Source organism: Diceros bicornis, chromosome 24 (genome assembly GCF_020826845.1).
Source record: "Diceros bicornis minor isolate mBicDic1 chromosome 24, mDicBic1.mat.cur, whole genome shotgun sequence".
Lineage (NCBI taxonomy): Eukaryota > Metazoa > Chordata > Mammalia > Perissodactyla > Rhinocerotidae > Diceros > Diceros bicornis.
In genome coordinates, this window is record NC_080763.1 from 1,703,759 (window position 1) to 1,729,939 (window position 26,181).

The 26,181-nt window shown below is 40.5% G+C and overlaps 1 protein-coding gene across 3 annotated transcripts in view; it reads right to left on the reverse strand.

The window, feature by feature from the left end:
* LOC131420735 (ral guanine nucleotide dissociation stimulator-like) overlaps positions 1–26,181 on the reverse strand; it is a 132,665-nt gene that overhangs the window by 88,341 nt on the left and 18,143 nt on the right. Inside the window, exons 6-7 of one of the 3 annotated variants that reach the window (XM_058566903.1) lie at positions 25,268–25,358; positions 24,774–24,929 (exon numbers count right to left, since the gene is read on the reverse strand). The exons of 1 other annotated variant lie outside the window; for it this stretch is intronic. In XM_058566903.1, coding sequence (XP_058422886.1) covers positions 24,817–24,929; positions 25,268–25,358 — 204 coding nt within the window. In that variant the 3' untranslated portion in view covers positions 24,774–24,816. Of the gene's footprint in view, positions 1–24,773; positions 24,930–25,267; positions 25,359–25,869; positions 26,084–26,181 lie in introns of those variants that run through there. One more of the 3 variants, XM_058566904.1, reaches the window with a different exon arrangement.

Here is a 26,181-nt window from a genome sequence, read left to right on the forward strand (position 1 = left end):
CACAGGCTGGGCAGTTGAGGTTTCAGATGAGCTTAATTGCTCTGTTCCCCAAGTATGGAAAAGGAGGATTGTGAAATTGATCCAGGGCTGAGATTTTGCAGATAAAGATAGGGTCATAGAGGGGAATAAGTATTTCAGCTAATTGATTTTTTGTTCTCTACTGTGGAAGTAATTTAAGAAGCAGATTGTCTCTTAATCGAACTTCTCTTCCCTGTTCTCTATCTGTAATATCGCTGTAAAATTCTCTCTATAAAAATTTTAGTCTTTTTCTTTGCAGTCTGTTTATTATCATCTTTACGAATTCTTTGACTTCACCACCTTCTTGGCACCACAACGCTAGCCATTGTGATATTATCATAGATTCAGTTTTGCAATTTCATCCTCTTATCCCTATCTCCTCTACCATTTTGTTAGTTTTAGTTCTTATTGTATCTTATGCTTGAAAATATTTGAAGCTTACAGAGTATATCAGTTCCTTATTTTCTCAACTTTTGATTATCTAAGTGGCCTCAACTATCACTCTTTTTTTTTTTATAATTTTATTTATTTATTTTTCCCCCCAAAGACCCAGTAGATAGTTGTATGTCATAGCCGCACATCCCTCTAGTCGCTGCACGTGGGACGCGGCCTCAGCATGGCCGGAGAAGCGGTGCGTTGGCGCGCGCCCAGGATCCAAACCCGGGCCGCCAGCAGTGGAGCGCGCGCACTTAACCGCTGAGCCACGGGGCCGGCCCTATCACTCTTTTTAAAAAAGTGAAATACATAACAGAACAATACACTGTCATAAATTCACCACTTCTATTCAACATGATATTAGAAGATCTAGCTAAAAAAAGAAATAACATCCAAATTGGAAAGGAAGAAGTAATATTATATTTGTTTACAAATAATATCTTATTCGTTGAAACCCCTAAAAATTCCACAAAAAAAATTGTTAGAACTAATAAATTCTGCAGACTAGTGGAACACAAAATAAACATGAAAAAATTAGTTGTTCTTCTATACATTAATAATAAGTAATCTGAAAAAGAAATTTACAATCATTATATTTTTATTTACAATAGCATCAGAAAGAGTAAAATACTTAAGAATCAACTTACACAAGGAGGTAAAAATTCCAATGATGTTTTTTACAAAAATAGAAAAATCTATCCTAAAATTCATATGGACTCTCAAGGGACCCTGAATAGACAAAACAATCTAGAAAAAGAAGAACAAATTTGGAGAACTCGCACTTTCTGATTTCAAAACTTGCTACAAAGTAATCAAAACAGTGTAGTACTCGCATAAATAAACACAATATACTAACGAAGTAGTATACAGAGCCCTGAAATAAACTTTTACATATAAGGTCAAATGATTTTTGACAAGAGTGCAAAGACTATTCATTGGAGAAAGGATAAGTTTTTCAACAAATGGTGCTGGGAAAACTGGATACCCACATGCAAAAGAATGAGGTTGGACCCTTATCTCACACGATATCTAAAAATTAACTCAAAATGGATCAAAGATATAAATGTTACAGTTGAAGCTATAAAATCTTTAGAAGAAAACACAGAGAAAAAGCTGCATGTCATTGGGTCCAAATGCCATTGCCAACAATGATTTCTTCAATATGACACCAAAGACATAAGCAACAACAAAAAAACAAATTGGACTTCATTAAAATGCAAAGGTTTTCTGTATCACAAGATAAAATCAACAAAGTAAAAAGGCAACACACAGAATGGCTGAAAATATTTGCAAATCACATATCTGATAAGGGATTAATAACTAGAATATATAAAGAACTCCTACAACTCAACAATAAAAAAAAAAACCAAATTAAAAATGCACAAAGGACTTGAATACACATTTCTCCAAAGAAGATATAAAATGGCCAATAAACACATGAAAAGATGCTCAACATCACAAAGTATCAGGAAAATGCAAAAAAATGTCTCAGCTGACTGTGAATTGCTCTTCTCTGAAAGCCAGCCAGCCCTTCACTGATAGCCCTGGATAAGGAAGGCCAGATACAATTCTTTGAAGATGTTTAGCTGAATTCAGAAGCAAAAATCCTACCTCCAGTTGGCTTCTCTGTGAGAATGGATGGCCGGCCTTATTTCACAAGCTGGGCAGTTGAGGTTTCAGATGAGCTTAATTGCTCTGTTCCACAAGTATGGAAAAGGAGGATTGTGACATTGATCCAGGGCTGAGATTTTGCAGATAAAGATAGGGTCATAGAGGGGAATAAGTATTTCAGCAAATTGATTTTTTGTTCTCTACTGTGGAAGTAATTTAAGAAGCAGATTGTCTCTTAATCGAACTTCTCTTCCCTGTTCTCTATCTGTAATATCGCTGTAAAATTCTCTCTATAAAAATTTTAGTCTTTTTCTTTGCAGTCTGTTTATTATCATCTTTACGAATTCTTTGACTTCACCACCTTCTTGGCACCGCAACGCTAGCCATTGTGATATTATCATAGATTCAGTTTTGCAATTTCATCCTCTTATCTCTATCTCCTCTACCATTTTGTTAGTTTTAGTTCTTATTGTATCTTATGCTTGAAAATATTTGAAGCTTACAGAGTATATCAGTTCCTTATTTTCTCAACTTTTGATTATCTAAGTGGCCTCAACTATCACTCCTTTTTTTTTAATAATTTTATTTATTTATTTTTCCCCCAAAGACCCAGTAGATAGTTGTATGTCATAGCCGCACATCCCTCTAGTCGCTGCACGTGGGACGCGGCCTCAGCATGGCCGGAGAACCGGTGCGTTGGCGCTCGCCCAGGATCCAAACCCGGGCCGCCAGCAGTGGAGCGCGTGCACATAACCGCTGAGCCACGGGGCCGGCCCTATCACTCTTTTTAAAAAAGTGAAATACATAACAGAACAATACACTGTCATAAATTGACCACTTATAAAATTAAGTTCAACCTGAAATCCCTCCCCACTTAACAGAGACCATCTTTTATAATTCACCATGCATTAGTTTGGGCAGGGTCAGTTTATCAATGATTTTTGGATGTTTTAAACAATATGAGACAAATACAGTGTAAGCTGAAATTGTTAATCTTGCAGAAGTTGTAGAATTTCCTGGTTGGTTAGGGAAGTTGATGGCAGAGAACCTGAATCATATGAAAAGTAGTTGATTAATTACCACTTGACAGAGTTTGTTAATTTGGTAAGGATGATGATATGACATGTTGAAAAGATAACTTTGCATATCAGAGTATTGTCAGAGGCCACTGGGAAAATTCATAGTGTTCTCAAATACTACAAAAAAATGACCATTTTTTCGTAAAAGATGTCATACATGATGGCATCATATACTCCTGTCAGAAAATTTGCAATGAAGAAAATTAACACTTGAGTCATTTTAATTCTAATGATTTGTTTATGCTTACTATTAGGTTAAAAAATCTTTTTCGAAATAAAGTGATAAGTGATGTTCTTGCTTAATTTTTAATTTTTTTTAGGAAAAAAAATTTTCACATTAAAAAAATATTTATTTATATTACTTTATGTTGAATTTATTCCTGCGCCCAAAGACTTTCTTTTAATTCACTAACACCAATCCTTTTCAAACTATGTCAAAAAGTTGAAGAAGAGAGAATGCTTCTAAAGTCACCCTAGGGTGTTAGCACTACCCTGATATCAAAACCAAAGGCACTAAGAGAAAAGAAAACTACATGTCAATATCTTTGATGAATAGTGATACAAAAATCCTCAATAAAACATTAGCAAACCAAATTCAGCAGCATATTGAAAGGATTATACATCATTTTGAAGTGAGATTTATTCCTGGAATGCAAGGATGTTTCAATATATGAAAATGAATCAATGTAATAAACCACATTAACAGAATGAAGGAAAAAAACACCTGATCATCTCGATGGATGCAGAAAAAGTGTTTGACAAAAGTAAACACGCTTTCATGTTAAAAACACTAAAAAACCCTCAGAGTAAAAGGAAGTTACTTCAACATAATAAAAGCCATATATAGAAATCCACAGATAACATCGAACTCATGGGTGAAAGACTGAAAGCTTTTTCTCTAAGATCAGGAAAAAGGCAAGAATGCCCACTTTCACCACTTCTATTCAACATGATATTAGAAGATCTAGCCAAAGCAATTAGGCAAGATAAAAAAAGAAATAACATCCAAATTGGAAAGGAAGAAGTAATATTATATTTGTTTACAAATAATATCTTATACGTTGAAACCCCTAAAAATTCCACAAAAGAAATTGTTAGAACTAATAAATTCTGCAGACTAGTGGAACACAAAATAAACATGAAAAAATTAGTTGTTCTTCTATACATTAATAATAAGTAATCTGAAAAAGAAATTTACAATCATTATATTTTTATTTACAATAGCATCAGAAAGAGTAAAATACTTAAGAATCAACTTACACAAGGAGGTAAAAATTCCAATGATGTTTTTTACAAAAATAGAAAAATCTATCCTAAAATTCATATGGACTCTCAAGGGACCCTGAATAGACAAAACAATCTAGAAAAAGAAGAACAAATTTGGAGAACTTGCACTGTCTGATTTCAAAACTTACTACAAAGTAATCAAAACAGTGTAGTACTCGCATAAATAAACACAATATACTAACGAAGTAGTATACAGAGCCCTGAAATAAACTTTTACATATAAGGTCAAATGATTTTTGACAAGAGTGCAAAGACTATTCATTGGAGAAAGGATAAGTTTTTCAACAAATGGTGCTGGGAAAACTGGATACCCACATGCAAAAGAATGAGGTTGGACCCTTATCTCACACGATATCTAAAAATTAACTCAAAATGGATCAAAGATATAAATGTTACAGTTGAAGCTATAAAATCTTTAGAAGAAAACACAGAGAAAAAGCTGCATGTCATTGGGTCCAAATGCCATTGCCAACAATGATTTCTTCAATATGACACCAAAGACATAAGCAACAACAAAAAAACAAATTGGACTTCATTAAAATGCAAAGGTTTTCTGTATCACAAGATAAAATCAACAGAATAAAAAGGCAACACACAGAATGGCTGAAAATATTTGCAAATCACATATCTGATAAGGGATTAATAACTAGAATATATAAAGAACTCCTACAACTCAACAATAAAAAAAAACCAATTTAAAAATGCACAAAGGACTTGAATACACATTTCTCCAAAGAAGATATAAAATGGCCAATAAACACATGAAAAGATGCTCAACATCACAAAGTATCAGGAAAATGCAAAAATAAAACCACAATGAGATACCTCTTCACACCCATTAGGATAGTTACTATCACAAAATAAGAAAATAACGTGTGTTGGTAAGGATGTTGAGAAATTGGAACCCTTATACTTTGATGGTGAGAATATAAAACTGGAAAACAGTATGGCAGTTCCTTCAAAAATTAAAAATAGAATTACCATATGATCTAGAATTTCCACTTATGGGTTCTGAAATAATAGAAAATATATTTATTAGTGTCTGCCTCCAATTCCTGGCACAGAGCTACTGAAAACCTTTTACTTTCCTAAACAATAAGAACACTAAGAGCATCTCTTGTTCTAATATTTGTCTTTGACCCATTCCCTGACACAGAGCTCCTAAAACTCTTGTAATTTCCTAAGTGATAAGAACACTAGGAGAATCTTTTGTTCTATTGAGGCAACTCTGGGTGGGCTCTTGGATGGGGGCTGGTCACCAGAAAGACCAAGCCCTCATTAGAAGCTTGGAATTTTTAGCACTACCCCTTATCCTCCAGAGAGGGGAGAGGGGCTGGAAACTGAGTTAATAATTGATCATGCCTACGTGAGGGAGCCTCCATAAAAATCCCAATAGAAGGAGGTTCAGAGAGCTTCCAGGTTGACAATGACAAGGAGTGCTTGGAGAGTGGTGCATCTGGAGATTGCATGAAAGCTCTGTGTCCCTTCTCACATACCTTTCCCTATGGACCACTTCCAACAGGCTGTTCTTGAGTTATATCCTTGTATAATAAACTGGTGATCTAGTAAATGTTTCTCTGAGTTTTGTGAGCCACTCTAGCAAATTAATCAAACCCAAGGAGGAGGTTGTGGGAAGCTCTGGTTTACAGCCTGTCAGTCAGAAGTACAGGAAACAGCCTGGGCTTCTAACTAACATATGAAGTTGAAGTGAGGTTGGGTGGGTGTGCAGTCTTATAGGACTGAGCCCTCAACCTGTGGAATCGGATGTATCTCTGGGTTGACAGCATCAAATTGAGTTGAATTATCTGACGACCAGCTGCCATTCCAAGTATTTCTTGTTGGAGGTGTGGGGAACCCTCCCCCATGTGAAAAAATGAATCTCAAACACCATTTATGGGTATACATCCAAAAGAAGTGAATGCAGAGGTATAAAGACATATATGTACACCCGTGTTCTTAACAGCATTACTCAAAATAACCAGAAGCTTGAAGTAAGCCAGGTGTCCATCAAAGGATGAATTGACAAAAAAAAAAAATGTGGTTTATAACATAATGGAATACCAATCACCCTTAAAAAGGAAGGAATTCTGGGTCCGGCCCGGTTGTGCATGCGGTTAAGTGCGTACGCTCTGCTGCGGTGGCCAGGGGTTCACCGGTTCGGATAATGGACACGCACTGATGCACTGCTTGGCAAGCCATGCTGTGGCGGCTTCCCATATAAAGTGGAGGAAGATGGACATGGATGTTAGTCCACGGCCAGTCTTCCTCAGCAAAAAGAGGAGGATTGGCAGATGTTAACTCAGGGCCGATAGTCCTCACCAAAAAACAAAAAAAAAAAGGAAGGAATTCTGACGTATGCTATGACATGGATGAACCTTGAAGACTTTATTCTAAGTGAAATAAAGCCAGCCACAAAAGGAAAAATACTGTATGATTCCACTCATATAAGGTACTTAGAGAAGTCAAATTCATAGGAATAGAGAGGACAATGGTGGTTCCCAGGGGCAAGAGGGAGGGATAACAGGGAGTTGTTGCTTAATGGGCACAGAGTTTCAGTGCAAGGTGAAAATAGTTCTGTGGATGGTTGGAAGTTATGGCTACACAATAATGTGAATGTACTGAATATCACTGAACTGTACACATAAAAATGGTTAAAATGGTCAATTTTATGTTATGCATATTTTATGACCATTAAATAATTAATTATTTTCAACAAATGAACGAACACTAGCTACATGCAATAGCATGGATGAATATCACAACCATAATGATACATAAAAGAAATTATATTCAAAAGGCTATGTATTGTATAATTCCATTTATATAAAATCCAAAAAAGAAATAAAACCGAAGTCTGGCTTCCAGTAATGGTGGAGTAGCTTGTTGAACTAACACTCTCACAGATAACAGTGATAAAATCTGCATAAAATATTTTATATATTTATTGTATATACATATTTTATATATATATATAGTATATACATATTGTATATATATAGTATATATATATACTTTATATATATATATTTACATAGACTCATGTATCTATATGTAATACACATACAATAAATGTGTATATGTGTGTATGTATAAATCTCTTCCAAAGCAAGCAGAACTGAGAGGGAGTCTTCCCTTGAATGATGGGAATTGCACCAGGAGATATTTGCAAGCTTGAGGCTTTTAACTCAAAGCATTCCAAAATCTGTACGTGGCCCAGACAGGGGAGAAACTACAGTCTTACTTGTAATGTTAGAGGATGTATTTTGGGGCTGCCAGAGTAGCTGGAAAGTTAGGGGAGAAATTCTGGAAAGGAGGGAGCCACTAAGAGGAAAATCTCAAAATATGTATGAAAGTCTCCCCCCCACACACACCAAATTGGCAGATCTTTGAACAACACACATGCAGGGTAGGTCCCAGAGGGACTATTGTAAAAACAGCAGTTGGAAGATGAAAGATCTGATTGAAGATTTCAGCTATGCCCACCGTAAAGGAGATAGGATTGGAGTTTCAGTCCAGCCAAGTTAACTCCCTGCTAGAAAAATAACAACACTCTTCAGAGGAATACAATAGAATCCAAAGTCTCTATAACTATCATACATGATTTCCAGTACACAATTTAAAAAAGCATGAGATTTGAAGAAATAGGAAAATGTAATCCATATATGACCAAAAGCACGCAGTAGAAACTATCCCCAAGTTGTTGCAATTAGCAGACAAGGATAAGAAATTAGCTTTTATAAAGATGATAATGGTGGTAAAGAAACATATTCTCATAATGAATGAACAGATGTAGAAACTCAGCAGAGAAATGGGAATTATAATAACGAACCAAATAGGAAGATGAAATAAAAAAAAGTACTTATGAGTTTACCAGTAGATTAGAAACAGTAGAAGAAACATGAAGACAGAGCAATAGAAATTATCCAGTCTGAAGAAAAGAATGTAAAATTTTTGAAGGAAAATGAAGAGAGCCTTACAACCTGTGAGATGATTGAGTCCCCAGCAGAGAGAGGAATGACAGAAAAATTAAATGAGACAGAAAGGCAAATCAATAAGTAATAACATAAAACTTCCAAAATTTGGTGGAAAATCTAAAATTTTAGATCTAAGAAAGTCAACAAACCCACAAAATAAAATACAAAATAAAACCATACTTCGGCACATGATAGTCAAGCTGTTAAAATCCGAAGATAAAAAGAAAATCCTGAAAGCATTCAGGGAAATACATACATACCAGGGAAGACATTACATAGAAGGAGAAATAACGTGAATGAAGGATGATATATTATAAAAAAAAAAATAGACAAATCAACAACAAATTCACATCTTTCAAGTACAGAAAGAAAACCCAAAAGTCAACACAGGATCCTATACTTAGCAGAACTCACTTTCATAAAGGAAGCAGAAACCACAACAAGATACCACACACCAATTAGATGGCTAAAATAAAAAAATAAAATTGCAAATACCAATAAAATTGCAACTACAAAGTGCTGGTGAGGACTAGGAGCAACTAGAACTGGGAATGCAAGATGATAGTTGCATTCAGACAACAGTTTAGCAGGTTCTTATAAAGTTAAACATATACTTATTATGTGACACAGATATCCCACACCTAGGTATTTAGTGAAACAAATTGAAAACTAATGTTTAAGGAAAAATCCTTGTGTGAATCTTCATAGCCATTTTATTCATAATTGTCAAAGATGGAAACAAACTAAATGTCCTTCATAAGGTGAATGGAGAAAGAAACTGTGGTGCATCGGTACATTAGAATACTACTTGGCAATAAAAAGGATAAACTCTTAATTCACACAACAACATGGATGAATCTTGGATGCATTTCTCTAAGGGAAGGAAGCCAGATTCAAAAGGCTATATAGTATATGATTCCATTTATATGACATTCTAGCAAAGGCAGAAATACAGGGATGGAAAATGATCAGTGGTTGCCAACGGATGGAGTGGGGGAAGGGGTTGACTACAAAGTGACAGCATGAGAGAAATTTGAGGGTGAATAAAACAGCTCTGTATGGTACTGTGGGGGTGGATATACGACCATAAAGTTGTCAAAACCCATAGAACTGTAAACCACAAAGAGTGAATTTTACTCTGCAAATTTTAAAAATCAATCAGGATGCTAGGGAACTCAGATGGAATGAAGTGACAAATGAATCTCACTGTATTATAAGCATGTGACATAACCACACTGAAGGTGTGGAGATGAAAGGTCCTGACCTGAGTAACTGTGGAAGACAATGTTTTGACGGGATACTGTAAAACTAATGTACTCGACACAAACACTGTACTCTAGGTGGTAAGTTTGTTTTTCATAAGGGTATGGATTAGCAATTCTGAAAGTAGTTGACACATTAGTAAATATATTGTAGCTAACTGGAGTTAAGTTTCTCACTGTTGGTGAAAGAAGTTACAAATAAGCAAAAGGAGAATGCTAGAATAAACTCTGTGGTGCTGGATTGGAGTTGGAATTATCAGTATGAATCCATGTCTCTTTTAATATATCTATCCAGATAGACAGATTGATAGATAGACTGATAGATCGATTGATAGATGTGTATACCTGAGTTTATATTCATACATACATTTCCAAGCTCTGCTGAGAGGGTCTAGAAGCAGTGACACCCTAGTATCAATGAGCACACCTAGCTCCTAGATCTTGGTTTCTAAATATCATTTTCCAATAAAAATAAGCAGGTTTTCTTGGAGAAATGGGTACTTCTAGGGCTGGAGATGGAAAATACAAGATAAGCCTGGAGCATCTTGTAGTGCCAGGAAGTCTGAAAGTGCTTTAAAAAAAAAAACACAGAAAATGATGAGATGTGTCAAAAGCAATCAATCTGAAAGACTTCCCAATGGCTCAAGTTGGAAAACTGTGAGCAACAAAATAAATAATGGTAGCATTGGATTATTACCCAGAGAATAAAATAAATATCCATGAGTCTATACTGATATAAAAAAGATTAAATAAGAAAGAAAGAAAAAAGGGGGAAAAAAGAATGAAAGAAAGAGAGACAGAGAGGAAGAAGGAAGGGAGAGGGAGGAGGGGAATCTTCCTCACAGAATTCCAAATAATAACCGCAGCTGGATAGCGTGAAATAGAAAATTGCCACTAGAACACCACAGTAATAATTACTGTGGGCAAGACTGACTGGTGAATGCAAAAACTGTGGGTGAAACTTAAAGAAGAAACAGTACATTTGCAGAACCTCAAAGCATCTACCTCCAAATACTTAACTTTTTTCTCTTAATTTATTTAAAAGTCCTATGACTATTTAAAGCAAAAATTATAACACTGTATTGTGGGATTTATAACATGAGTAGATGTAAAATTTATGAAAACAATAGCACAAAGGTCAGACAGAGTTAAGTGGAACTGTTCTGTAGCAAGGCTTCTATATTTTACATTGATTAAATTGGTGCACTATTAAGTCTAGGTAGGCTGTGATATGTTAAAGATGTATATTGTAATCTGGAACAACCACTAAAAAGTGCAAAATGTGTGTCACTTAAATGCTAATAAAGGAATCAAACAGCATACAAAAAGCTTTTGTACAAGAATGTTCGCAGGAGATGACCTGCAAGTCCCCAGGAGGAAGATGAGAGCACTGCGGGGCATCCACAGAGCAGAACACCCTAAGCCGTGCCAAGGAGCAAACGCTGACACACACATGCTGGGTGAGTCTCATCAACCTCGTGCCGAGGGAGGCAAGCTGGACAGAAAACAATACACGTGGGATGATTTCAGCCAAGATGAACCCATGGTGAAAAAACCAGAACAGAGGTTGCCTCAGGGGAAGGAAAAAATTGCCTGAGAATGAACAGGAAGGAGTTTTCTGGGGGTGTTGGAAACATTCTATTCTTAAAGGGGTGAAGGTTATACGGGCATGTTTATTTGCCAAAACTGTAGAATTGAGATTTGTGCCTTTCACTGTACATCTTACCTCCACACACACACAAAAGACTAAAAAAATAATAAAGTGAGGTGGGAATGGGATGGAGTGTGGATGAAACAAAAATGGCAGATGATTAGTAGTTGTTGAAGCTGGGTGATGGGTCTACTATGCTATTTTGTTTTTTTGTATATTGTTTAAATTTTTCTGGCATCCACAGAGCAGAATGCTCTCAGATATTGTTCTGTAATAAAACAGAAATTTTCTGTAATAAAACACTTGTATATGAAGACAAACTTGATATACAGTGTTTTTTGGTAAGATATTGGTTACCTTTGAGGAGGAAGGAGGAAGAAAGGGATTGTCCAGGTCTGAGTGAAGCTGCTGCTAGTTCTTGGTCACACAAGTGTGTTCACTTTATAATAATTCTTTGAGGTTTACATGGATGACTTCTGCATATATTTCTGTACGCATGTTATACATCAATAAACATTTTAAATCCTGCATATTTGCACAAAGATCCTAACTCAATATCTCAGAATAACAGCAGGGTTTTGTTTTAAAGTGGAACACATTCACTCATGACATCATCAGATGGATTTTAATACTCCCAAGTATCTATTAATGCCCTCACCCTGTGTGGTCCCCTGGGTCTTTCCATTCTTGCCTCAATTTGGTAACTGGCATGGTTTTGAGATTTTATGATGTCATCTTTCTCCAGCAAGTTCCACTCCCACGATGATGCTCACCAAGGCCTCGACACCTAGCACAGTGCAGTGTTCACAGCATGCACTCAAGACCTGTGGGACTGGGTTGAATGAGGAACAAAACGAGGAGAACATGATGTTCGTAACTTATGTCTAGGTGCCATATCATGACTTAGGAAATTGGTAGGGTTTTTCGATAGATTTGCTATGTTTTCTAATTTTTCCTATTGAAAACAATGGGAAATAGGGTCTCAGAGTTCTTTCTCAGAGACAGTCTGACATTTCAGGCACAGATTACTGACAATTATTAATGGCATATGACTTTCCCACCTCATCTTAGTTTTAAGTTTTTAACTCCTTACCTCGGAAATGACATAACTTTGCTTCTTCTAAATCTTGTAGTAATACTGATGCTCCAGAAAGTCGGGCCACGGATATTCTGCTGTTGTGCATCCTCTCTGCAAAGAAGTGGAGCTGTGCATCCACAAGTCTGAGAAGCATGTGGTGCTGTAGTATTTGGAGTCAGAGTAGCTAAATTGAAAAATGACTTCAGAGAATTATCACCATAACCCCCAACAGCAACAAATTATTTTGCTTAATTATTTTGTGATTCTGAGGGTATATTTAAAAAGGGATATTAAAACTGGTTGCCAAGGAGCCAGCCCTATAGTAGAGCAGAAATTGCATATTACCTTCCTACACAAACTTGCCTAACATAGTGGGAAAGAGTAACGAGAAGTTTTGGTGCTGTTGCCTGTGTTAACGAGGCCAAGAGGTCCACACTGGGATAAAGAAGTCCAGTGAACAAGCCTGTGTGCAGCGTCGGACAAGGGGCATGAGTGTGGTTACCCAAAGTGGCTTAGGGGTCACTTACCAGTGCATCTGAGTTTCCTGTCTGTACAATGCAGGAATTGGGGCTGTGCAATGTGATGTTTTCTCCTTTTTATGACATGTCTCAGGGCAGTCCTTCTAAGATGCCTGACCAAGGTATGGGCCCTTCAGGTGGGTGGGGTCCAAAGGGAGGATCTCTGCAGCGACCCTGACCACGGGGTCCAGAGGGAGGATCATGGCAGCCTGGAGGGATGCAGGGGATGGTAGGACCGGTGGCCTTGAAAAGGCAAATTCCAGGATCCCAGGCACCCGGTATTTCCATTTTAGATATTGAATTTACTTTTCAAATACTGACCAGGGTGCTTCCAATAGGGCTGCAAGCATCCTCAGCAACAGCTAGTCTGGTCAGCCCCACCCCTACCTGAGTACTGGGCTCAAGGGATGCAGTCCATCCTCACTGCGCATACTCTGGGGGGTACACAGGGCATGAAGGGTGGGTGTGGTATAGAGAAGAGGCGGGGTAGAGAGTGGGGTGGAGAAGCAGAGGATTGGGGCCCAGGGACGGAGGGACGAGGCAGGAATTGGGGCCCCTAGCTGTGCATGCTGGGAGCTTTTGTCTCTTAACTGCTCCCAGCAGGCAGCCTGAAGGGCTGCAGGACTACAACTCCCAGGATGCTCTGGGCACAGGGCGGTGCCTAGCCCTAAGGGGAGGAACAGGGTGGTGTGTGTTTGGCTGAGGGCAAAACCGTCATTGGCTGCAGACACTTGTCCTGCACCTGCTCCATGTGGACTGAGCCCCGGAGGGATGTGATGGGACGAGAAGGACCAGGGAGTTAGGAGGGTGTGGCGGCTGCATGGGCAGCCTCGGGCCTGCAGCGTGCAACTGCTTTTGTCCAAAGTTGAAGCCAGACTCATCCCTCTTCCACACCACCTCCCTCCGTGGCTTGATTCCTCCTCCCACCTGCATGCCTGTGGGTCTTTCCACAGCCTCCTACCTAGTCCAGGGCCAGGTGCTTCTCTAAAATGCTTATGGGAACTGGTTTGACATCCCAGAAACTTTCCACTTTGCATGTTGCCCTCTGCCTTCTCCAGCCAAAGTGCCAACATTTCATTAGCTTTTGGGAGACATTCGCCCTTGTGGCCCCTCTTACAAGCACAACTTAAGAGCTTTACAGGGTGGTAACATTGGCTGTTGCTTGCCTTTTTTGCAGATGTGGAAGTTGAGGCATCCTTGATGTTAATCACTGGTTTCCCCAGGATCCGCTAAGAGCAGAGGAGAACAAGCCAATTCCCAAGAAAGTATCTAGTAGGTCATTTTCACCAACCCATTCCAGTGCAGAGGCCTCTGAAACAGCATCCTTAAGATGAGAATAGCTTAAGTATTTTGCCCTTTAGATTGATCACCTAATCTCAGCTCAGGCCTGAGTGGCCAGTCTCTCAGAGACACAGGTGACGACTCTGATCCCTCAGGAAGAGACCGGTGGTCCACCTTTGGGAGAGGGATGTGTAAGGTAGACAGCACTTGGGCAGCATTTGAAATTCGTCAGCTTTAACATCTCTGCTTTGGATTCCGGCAAAGTTCCCGGATAAACACGCCCAGGGATAGTCAGATGTACCGTATTCTTTAAAAATTGATTAGAATAGTGAAAGGAACAGAGCATAAAATAGCTTGCTTATTTGCAAAAGATGAAATGCAAGCAAGATCTTCTTGTCAATTTTTTTCTGTTTATTCTCTTGGCTATACTGTACACTTGAATGCAGAAATAAAAAATTTGAATGGCCAAAATCTCTTTTCCTGAGATTGGTAAATTAATTTAAAAGTTCTATTGAAACCTGTGAAGGAGTGGTTAGCAGCTTTCACGACTTATGTCCTCCCCAAAAATCTGGGCATTGATCTACATGAAAAAAAGTCCTTGTTTATATTACACATCCCAGTAGGTTACATTTCCGATTCCTGAATGTGGGATATTATCAAAATAACTGAAAAACCTGGTCATGGAAACTGGACCCTGTCACTTTGTCAAGAATTTGCCTCTTTATGAATAAATGACACATGAATTCTCTAACATTTTTGTAAAATGTTATTTTGTAAAATGAACGAGAAACTCTGTGGTGTCTCTGAATGTGGCAAGACAGGGAATTCTCATTAGACCACATCCTCGGATTCTTCTCTCGTGTTCAATAGGCCCAGGTGATAGTGCGTGTGGTCAGGTGCAGCGCTGCTCCCCCAGCGCCCAGTGTTCCATCCTATTCTGGCCTGTGCATTTTTCAGGGGGTTCTGACAACACTCGTCCACAAGGGTTGGAAGGAGACATTGAAACATGAGGATATTCATCAACTTAAAACAAGAATTAATGGAGAGGAAAGTTTTGGGGTGTGTGTGCTCCGATGCACTGCTGTTGAGGTGTGGCTGCAGTGACCACTGTGCTCCCAGCGTCCCCACAATGGCTTTCTCAGAAGTTTGATCTCCTAGCGCAACCACAACAGCTGTTGACAGAGCTGGGAGCTCATCGTGGTTCAGTGTCTTCCATCAGATTTTGTGGCTCTTACCCTCCTCTGCTTGCCCCTTTCCTATTCCTATCTGCTGTGTTGATTGCTTTGTAGTTGTTTCCTAGGAGCCACTGTGTGTAACTGTATTTCGCAGTGTCTTTAGGGACCCACCCTCACTACACGAGTCATTGTACAACATTGACTTATCCAGGTGTAGCCCGTGTTCGTCCTCTCCAGTGGAGCTGTGAAGAACCCTGCTTAGTCAGAGCTCCTCTCATTCTCATGCTGCTTATGAAGCTGGGCATCTCGTCTTTGGTCTCATTAACATTATTCTTTTCATTGATTATTCTGAAGTCAGATACAACTTTGTTAATAATGTGGACACTGGCTGTCACAGGCACTTTTATGTATCTTCCCCAACAGCTCTGTGAAGTAGACCTGTGATCCCCATTCTACAGGGGGGGACACTGAGGCTCAGAGAGGTCGAGTAGCTTCCTTCACTTCACAAAATTTCTTGGTACATTTTGAATCTCCACTTGGAACTCCGCCTCTCACCCCATCCTGAGTCCATTATCTGCTTGATGGCAGTCACCTTGCATATACAGGCCCCGGGCAGGCAGTGGACTAGTTGGGCGTGGTCCTCCGGCTTATCCTGGGAAGGTTCTAGGTTTATTGCGAGAGCTGGAGCAGTGGACACCGACCATCACTCGCCTGGAAGGTTTGTTATGTAGAAATACTCCACTGACTTTTTGCGGGTGTCATGTCTTCTTTGTCTTCATTTCTCCCCTGGGCTTTCTCCTACAGTCCGTGCTGTGCAGTAACATACAGTACAGAGACTGGTGAACATAATACTGTTGCCCTGCACAAAATGGCCACATCACTCATTTTTCTAATTATGAAAGAAATACACCCTGTTAAAAATGTCAAATTACACAGATCTATAGAAAACGAAACCCTCCACTTTCATCCTCTTCCCTGAAAACTCACTGCTCTACTCAGAGGGAACTGTTGTTAACAAGGTGGGGTTTATTCTTCTGGACATTTCCTATGTATTTATAAACACATATAAAGTTTTTTAACATAAATTACATAACTACATCGTTTTGCAATTTGCTGTTTCCCAAACCATATATCATAGACGTTTCCCGTTATCAGTGCACATCATTCTAACTTACCATTTTAAATGTTTTAGAGGTATTCCAAAGAACAGGAATACCATAATCTGTTTACTTCTTCTTTGATAGAAATGGGATTACATCCAGTTTCACTATTGTACATAACGCTGCAGTAAGATCATTGTATGGAATTTATTGCACCGCTATTCAACTGCTCAGTTTGCTTTGTTTCCTTTTAGTGAGAGACTATGATATATTTTTAACATTTTTATGGGAATTATTTTATAGGGAAATTAATTTTATCACTGAATAAATACATTTATGGGGAAATTGGCCTTCAAGGTCATCCATCTCAGTATTCTGGAGAAAAATCTTGAAACTTAGAAGGTATTATGCTTGCTCCATCACATTCTAACGAGTCATGTTAACAATTTAAAGTTGAATGTTTGAATAGCCTCTACTCTCTCTGTTCAGAAGGATGACTTTTTCTTGTCTTGAAAACTTCTGACTCCAGGGGCTCTCAGTTGGACTTCAGAGAGGATAAGATATTGGTGTCGCATCTGTTTCTCTTCAGCTGTAGGCTGAATCTTCCAAAGATCATAGAATTGAGCATGGTCCAATCGATATATATGATTTGGGTCAAAAATTCAAAGTAATGAATCCAAGATAGGAATCTATAACTTTGGTTCTTAATAAAGAATTTCCTTTGAGGACCTGCCCAGTGGCACAAGCGGTTAAGCCCACACACTCCGCTGCAGCGGCCCGGGGTTTGCCGGTTCAGAGCCCAGGCACACAGCGATGCACCGCTTCTTAAGCCATGCTGTAGCAGTGTCCCATATAAAGTAGAGGAGGATGGGCACGGATGTTAACCCAGAGCCGGTCTTCCTCAGCAAAAAAGTGGGGGATTGACATTGGATGTTAGCTCAGGACTGGTCCTTCTCACACACACACACAAAAAAACCACAGAATTTCCTTTGATATTCTTAAGTCTCTGTGATTACTAGTAAAAACTCACCTATGGGTGAAGAGATTTGGTTCTGCTGGCAATGTCTGGCTTGAACATCCATAGTTAAGCCTGCCACATCTATAGGTAGATTAGACTTGACCTCTTGATGACCTCTGCCCTTGGTCTTTGACCGGGGAAAAATAAGAATTTTAAAAAGCTGCTGTTATTAGCACTCAATGCTAGAAATGCCCATTAAAGAGTGAGTTTCATTTGGTAAACCAAAGGGAATATAAGCAAAACAATGTCTTTAATATCTATAAAATTTCAAAAAATTCTCATTTTTTAAAATGTAACTCTGTTTTTGCCACAGTGAAAACTGTGTATATATAGGAATGAAATATTCCTCTGTTCATTTCTTAAGTTGTTTCCATTGACTTGGATTTATCCTCTAATCCGTATTCCAACTGTGAAAGAACGTCTTGGTCCTTGAAAGAAAAGAAGCCATTGAAATTTGATTTTCTTTTAGCTCGCCATCCTACAGGTTTGAGGAATAAATGATCATGTAATGATACAATGATTTTGAAATCTAATTGTAAATTAGAGGGGTGTAAGGGATGATTGAATGGTGTTTCATCCTCATGGTCAGGGGTATTGTACACATGGACATGTAAACACGATTCAGAAAGCTGCTTCAGCCCCGTGACATCCCTGAGAACCACAGTTCAGGGAGGATCTAGGCACACAGCCATCTGCCTCGATCTCCTGGGTTACATGTAGATCCAGCTGTCTTGAAAGTGGCTTTAGAGCAGCTATCTATTTCTCCCCTTCCTTCTCTCCAGCTTATCTCAAAAAGTCTTGACTATCATATTTTAAAGTAAGACCAATTATAGTTATTTATATGAGCTTCTTGATCATTATTGCAGAGTAATAATCAGGCATACCATTAAATATCATTTAATTGATCTAATTAAATTTGTTGTACCTTATAATTGATTAGAACACTAAGTTTAGTTTAGAGTTTCATATTCACCAAATCTGTTAATCTACTTACAACTGCCATGTGCCTCACTCCTCTTAGAAGTGTATCTTTGGCCCATCACAAGATTTTAATGAATGAAATCATCATAAATTAAGATAATGTACTGTCTTTTGGATGATAGGGAGGCAGATGGGTCCATTTTGGAAATATGCCCATCTGTCTTTGCTCGCCATGGGAAGTTTCTGGTCACTAGGTCTCCAGGTGGCTTGCACAAGCCATAGGTCTGTAATAGCTTGGTGCCTCTCCTTCTAATTGGGGTAGAAATAAAAGAGGTCAGAGAGCCTTATTAAAGTTTTGGTTGCATGAAGTCTTCTATGAAGACCATCCATGCATATTGTTCTGGATAACTCTCTGTTCCTAGGACTACTAGTTACTTAAAGCGCTTGTCAGGAACTGTGAAAGGCCTGATATTTTACCTTACCTGCAAGTTAATAAGTCAGCCTACTATGGTCTTATAGATCTTGGCAAAAGACATGAGACCCATGGGTCAGAGACAAAGGACTTAATGTCACAGCAATAGCAGTGGCCAGAGTATCAGCATTTGCACCGGTTCACTAAATCCCACTTCCTACAGGGTGATACACAGTGGGCCGGGTGACATGCAGAGGGTTGCAAGAACTCAGAGCTTAAGGAACTCAAATCTTTGATAATGGGCAGGAAGTCTGCTGACCTTTGCCCCAGAGAGGGGTGTTATTTCTATTATACTGGGCAGTAAGCAAGCCTGCCCTTTGCTCCAGAGGAGGTCACTATTTCTGTCTTCCAAGGCTGACAGCTCTACACACATCCTTGAAAAGATAACCTGGTTTTACTGGCTTTCAAAGATAAGCTTGAATGAGAATCAATCATCATTCAGTTCTTCTGTTTCCTTTATTGAGTGTGCAAATATGCTCTTTTCTCTGTAAAGTTCACTAACTTTATTCATACATAAGGGATGCTTTTGGTTTTATTTATTAAGTTGAAATTTTCTTATTAGAGCAAATGATGAAACTATTATGGGTTGGATCTGAAAGTATGCTTTTCCAAGAAAAGGTGAATGATCAGTGCTCAAAGAACTTTGCCACAAGGAGCTCATAGCAACTTAAATGATTTTAATTTGATTACTGTTTTGTACAACTTTCTTCCATCTTACTTCATCCTCTCTGCTTCCAGTAACTCTCATATGGGAATGGGGCAGTTTCAGGGATTCACTGAACTCATTTACAATATTCAAATGGTTTTCTCTGTTATATTGTCTTTATTGAGGTAATGTTGACATACAACATTATATTAGTTTCAGGGGTACAACATAATGATTCATTGTTTGTATATATGTTGAAATGATCACCACAATAAGTCCAGTTAACATCCATCCCCATACATAGTTACAAATTTTTTTCTCTTGTGATGAGGACACGGTGTATTTCAAGGTGCAGAGGAATCAACGATTATGTCTTACTTTTCCATATACAGCTTGATGGATTTGGACCTAAGTATACACCCTTGAGACTGTCACCACCATCAAGGCCACAAACATATCCATCACCTCCCAAAGTTTTCTCTCAACTCCTTTTGTACTATTATTCTGTGGTAAGAACTCTTAATATCTACTCTATTAGCAAATGTGACATATGCAATACAGTCTTGTCAGCTGTAGGCACTATGCTTGTCCTACATCTCCAGAACTTATTTATCTTGATAACAGAAATTTTGTATCCTTTGACCATCAGCTCCTTATTTATCCATCCCCCCAGCCCCTGGTAACCACCATTCTAACCTCTGCTTGTATGAGTTTGACTATTTTAGATTCCACATATAAGTGAGTATTCGCCTTTCTCTGTCTGCCTTATTTCACTTAGCATAATGTCTTCCAGGTCCATCCATGTTGTCAAAAATGGCAGAAATTCCTTCTTTTTTCAAGGTTGACTAATATTGCATTTCTTTTTCCATTCATCCATCAGTGACATTTAGGTTACTTCCGTGTCTTGGCTATTGTGAATTAGCTGCAATGAACATTAGAGAGCAGGTATCTCGTTGAGACCCTGATTTCAATTCCTGTGGGTATATACTAGAACTGGGATTGCTGCATCATATGTTAGTTTTCATTTTTGGAGGAAGCTCACTGTTTTCCATAATGGCTGTACTAATTTACATTCCCACAAGGGTTGCTTTTCTCCACATCCTCACCAACATTTACCATCTATAGTTTTTTTGATAATCACCATCTTAAAAGGTGTGAAGTGATAGCTCATTGTGGTTTTGATTTGCATTCCCTGATTAGTGATGCCGAACACCTTTTCATACACCTATTGGTCCCTTGTATGTCTTCACTGGAAAAAGTCTATTCTGGTCCATTGCCCATTTTTTAGTTGATTTTTCTTTTTGTTATTGACCCAACACAAAAAGAGAGAACAAAATTTTCAGGCATTATGGGTGCTTCCCAGTTGATGCAGATGGTTTTGTTTTTACAATGGTACCAAAAGATAATGTTTCATGTTTTTTCTTCAGTTTGTTATAAGACCAGCAGTAGCTACGGCATGGCAGATAATTGGGAACGTCTTGGTTTGGAGGTTTACAACATAAATGAGTGGTAAGGAGTTTTTTATTATTCCAAGGAAAGTATTGAGATCATAGTCCATGGAATCCAGGATTGATAGGTGTAGGAGGATCTTAAGGTGGGGATCGGTGATCTGGCATTACTTCTGATCTTGAGGGACAGGTATCTACTGTATGAGTGTTTGAATAAAAGTATTAGAGATCAGGAATTTGTGGTGGGTGAATACGTTTTCTGAATTATTTACTTTTGACCATAACGTTTGGATTATGTGAACATCTGGGATATGGGAGTAAGTCGTTAACAGGGGGTGGTTGATAATGTCACTATTGATTTAACTTCTATGAACACCAAGTGGTCAATGGATTAAGCAAATGAGTAGTCAGAAAACACAGAAATGGTAGGATTTGGGATTTAGTAAAGGTTTGGGGACCGACTGCCCTGAGAGGGAGTGTCAGGACTTGTGCGGTTTAGAGTGACAAGGACAAGAATATAATAGAAACACACTCAAACAAGGAGGGGTGTTAACAGGATGGGGGAGGAGAAATGATCTGGAGTAGCCTTAAATTTTGACCTTGAGCTTTCTGTTCTTGATGCAACTTTGCCTGATGACATCCCAGGACACAAGTCAGATCTATCCCTGGAGGACAGAGGGAGGGTGGAAGTACAAAACAACCAGGATAATTGTCCTAAAAAGTCAGGGTTCCTTTGTCATTTGACCCAATTTCATGATTTATTTTTGTAAGGTAAGAAGAAAAGAAGGATGATAGTTACGTCTTCACAGAGGAAGCAGTGTAACTGTGGGAACCAGTCCAAACCAAAGCCTGGTTTAAGCATCTTCAACCCTTTGAGGATGTCCAGTGACATATTCAAGAGGCCGGATACTAGAATCCCATCCCATTCTGGCAGTGACGGGTCTCTGGGAGGACACTTTGGACCAGCCCCACCAGGTCTGCTGGCCCGAGAGACCGCAAGGACTCCAGGCCTGCAGCAATGCAGGAAAACTGGTAAGTCCTTTCAATCTTGCCAAAGCGTTGCAAAAACTTGCACCTAGTCACACAGGTGAATCCCTGCCAGGTGTATTCGCAGGTAGTCTGCACTCCAGGTTCCATGCCCACTCCTGCCGGTCTTCAGATTTGGCAGAGATGATTCCAGGAGCTGATCTGGGCATTCCACAGTTCCACTGCCAACAATTTCTGGCGACTGAGGAAGGTATCAGGAAGGAGGAAAGGGCAGTGAAGAGCACAGGAGAGAGACTGGTGGTAGCACTGATGGCGGACAGACTTGCTAGTGAGGCAGAGAAAGTGAGGGGCCAAGAAGGACGTCCTGACAGCAGATGAAATGGAGCAGGCACCTCAGTGAGGTCTCTTGGCAGCGTCCCTAATGTTTCCTTGCTTTGAGCTCTTGAAACTTTAAAACATACCAATACGTTTCTTTTATTAAACTCTGCTGCGTGAAATAGAAAATATAGACAGTGGTTTCTTTCTGAGGTGAGAGGTTGAGTTTCAGGTGAGGAGAGAAAGATCTTCTTTTTTCATGCTGTTCTCTCATTTTCCTTTACTATGCACATTATTTATTTTTACTTTCAAGTCAGCAGAGAGTTATCAACGTCACGGGATGATTCAGTTTTTCCCCACAGTCACAGTAAAACCTACTTAAAGTGGATTATTCTTTTTGTGTAATATTCCAATAGATTCCAAAATATTTCAAAAGCACTTCGATGTCTATGTTCTCAAATTAGATATTTACTTCTAAGTCTCCATTTTTATGTTCTTTGTTGCATGCTACTTCAGAGTTGCATCTAAGGAAATACCAGATTTCCCCCAGTTTTTTAGATCCATATGTGTTGGAAATTTGATTCATGTAGATGGACACGGCAGTTGGGGGATCGTGCTATTATCAAAAGAGGCCTTTTCAGCATCAGTAATCTGACAAGAACCCACTGCTTGTTGGGATTCAATTGTCTATTTGGGGGATCAATCTTTCACTGTTGGCACTTCTCTTTCTCTTTGGAGGGAAAGTATGGCCTTCCCAGTTTTTTCATTACCAAACCACTTTCCTGGGTGGTTATGCTGTGTCAGGAAGGGCCTGGGATGCCGGGAACCAGAATTCATCCTCAGCTTCTGGCTGTCCTGAGAAGGCTTCCCTGACAGAGTCCAGCATGTGTGTCTGGATGACACTTGCAGCCATCAGAAAGGAGGCGATAACTCACAAGTGCCAAGCGATTCATCTGGCCCTCGTCTTACAGGGTGTTCCCAAGGGAAGAGCTTCAAAATGCCACTTAGTAACCCTTTGAAAGCTTCTAGTCATGTGGTGGGTTCTCGGTGCGAGCTCAGAGCAGTGTCTATTCACCACCAGATGGGGAGCATTTCAGTATTTTAATTGGTAAGGCTGTGTTCATGTACGTCCATGGATCATCAGTTCCGTGGCTTTCCCTGCTGGAGCCCCCCACAACCCCGTCATACCTGATCTTTCAAAGCTCCAAACAGGGTTCACACCCCAGCAGGTGGTTGTAATGTAACCACAACACAAGACTGGGGAAAAAATCACAGACACCCAGGGTTGACACACTTTAAGGGCTTGGGCCCAGTTGCCCCATTTGGACGAGTTTGGAACACCAACACTGAGTGTGTAAACTTGAGGATTGTCCAAGACCATGGACCTCAGAAGAACACGGGCTCAGAAGTCACCTTGGACAGCAAGGGACAATGTGGGGTCACTGACTGGCCAGGATTATGGTCCCTTATCCTGGCAAAGTAGAGCTCACTCGGGATCCATCAGGCCAAGTCAGGGAGGAGGTTTGGGGCTTTCTAGGGAAATTCTGTCCTAAAGGGAATTGCATAAGGAAGGCAGGGGTGCTGAAAATCCTAGTTCACAGGGAGCAGTAATGTTTATGTAACAAGGCCCAGCTGTAGCCTTAAAAGCTGCATCACAAATCTTTCCTCCTGGATACAAATCAAGCAGGAAAAGGAATTCAGGGTCCTGGACAAGGATTCCAGCAGGATTCAAATCTAGGTCAGAGGTGAACATGGAGCCCCTAGAGGGCCCTCAGGAGGGAAAGTCCTGCCTGCCTTTAGTCCATCTGCAAATGAACTTCCGTGGGTCTTGTCCTCTCAACGTGCACATTTTGATCTTTTTCCATTGTTTTCTCCACTTAGAGCTGATATATTCCCAGAGATTGAACTAGAAAACAACAAGTTCCTAAAATTTGGTCAAAAGAAACCTCAAGAAGAGAAGCAGAAAACATTCCCTCTTCCTCCAGAATTAGGAAGGCAGCCCCTGCCTGTGGCATGACATGGTCCTGCGTAGTGTTGTTTTAAAGTCACCCACATTTCAGTGGTTTTTTTCTCTGCCTGTGAAAGTACCTTCAACCTTTAAATCTCAGGAGAAGGGGTGGTGGGCTGTGCCTGCACCTGGAGGAGCTGAATGATACTGAAATGAACTGGTCCTCGGTGTTAGGGGGACTTGGGATTGTCCCCACTAGCCAGAGAAGGGGCTGGCCCTTCTCCCTTCTCCCACATACAATAAGCTGATGACCCGGAAGAGTTCTTGATTCAAGGAGAAATGTGAGATTCTGTGTCTCCCTCACATGCCTACAGAAAGTGACAGAACCACACCACAAGTTCCAGGCTGTAAAGGGAACAGGACTTTAATATAATATTCAAACATGGCATTTATTATTTACAACAAATAACTACTGTCCCTCCCCAATGGGTTCATAGATGCTGGGGGATGTCAGGGAGCTGAGATGGGGTCGTCCTCTCTCTCTTGGGCTTCAGGGGACTCCAGGAATCAGCTTACAATGCTCCCCTTCCTGTCAGGTGGGAGGAGCTGGCCCGGTGCATCGCAAGCTTCCCAGCTGTGTCCCGGCTACTGAGGATGAGGCTGTGATCGGCCACTGGTATGGGGCTCGGTATTGGGGCCTGGGGGCTGAGTATAAGTGTCGGGTTATGTTGGGGGGCCTCTCTCAGAATCATGGCCACCCACCCTGTCCCCACTGCACTGGGTGCTGCAGACCTTGTGCTCAGTGCTGTTAGCCACCAGTACCCCACTTGTCCCTGCCACGGGAGAAATCGTTTACTATCACCTATTTCACAGAGGAGGACACGGAGTCTCAGGAAGCTGAAGAGAGTCACCCCAGTCACAGGACTGCTCAGTAGTGGAGGTGGGATCCCAGTGCCAGCTATCGGACTCCCCAAGGACACGCTTAGCTCAAAGCTTTACTGAACTCCTAGGAGTCAGTCACCCCAGCCCAGACACTCACTCACCCCTGAACTTGATGATGGCGGGCTCTTCTTGGCCTTGAATATTCTGCTGGCCAACTAGATCTGGGGATCCAGCAGGCAGGACAGGCTGTAGCTACAGGGCAGAGAGGCACCTCTGAGCCTACCAGGAGCCACACCTCAGGTGTCCCCCCACTGCCTTCCCAGCAGCTGGAGTCTGGGTGTCCCAGAGTTCGCCAAGCAATAAGGCCTGGGGCTGAGCAGGGGGCCATGGAGACAGGCTCTCTGGACTGGCCAACATGGAGAGTCCACCCCTGCCCTCACTCAACTCCTGCACAGCCTCAACTATCATTCTCGTTGAGCAGCTCCATGTCCTGGAATCAGGCCCCAAATCACTCCTCCAGCTCTGGTTGTAATTCTTTGCAACCACTGGGAGCAGCAGCATCTCCCTCATGACTCAGTATTCCTGGAACCAGAGGGAAGGAGAGGATGCACACAGGGGGATGCTGTGGGGGATGCTGCAGGGGCCTTGTGGGGGGTGAGGGGTGGGGCAGGGGACCAGTCCTGGCAACGCTCATTCCCACCAGTTCTATCCAGGCTCTACCTGTTCTCAGAATGGGAATAATCAGCCCCTCCTCCAAGAAGTTATCCTTGATGCCATCCTCCCCTCAACCAACCCGCCAATTGGATGGGTCTCCCACTTCTCTGTTATCGAAGTCTTCCACTCAATGTAAGATACAGGGGGTGGAACCAGGGACTGTTCTGCCCAGAGGGTCTCTGATTTCCACCTCCTTCCCCTCCCCTGCAGGGAGTGCCACAGCTGCTCACCTCAGTCCCTTTCTTAAGGTTGATCTCATTCCCCTGGAAGGTGGAGAGCCAGAGTCCATCAGACAGAATGCCATAGACTGACTAGCCCCTTATGTCCACCCCTTCTCATGGTGCACGACTGCCAGGTCCCC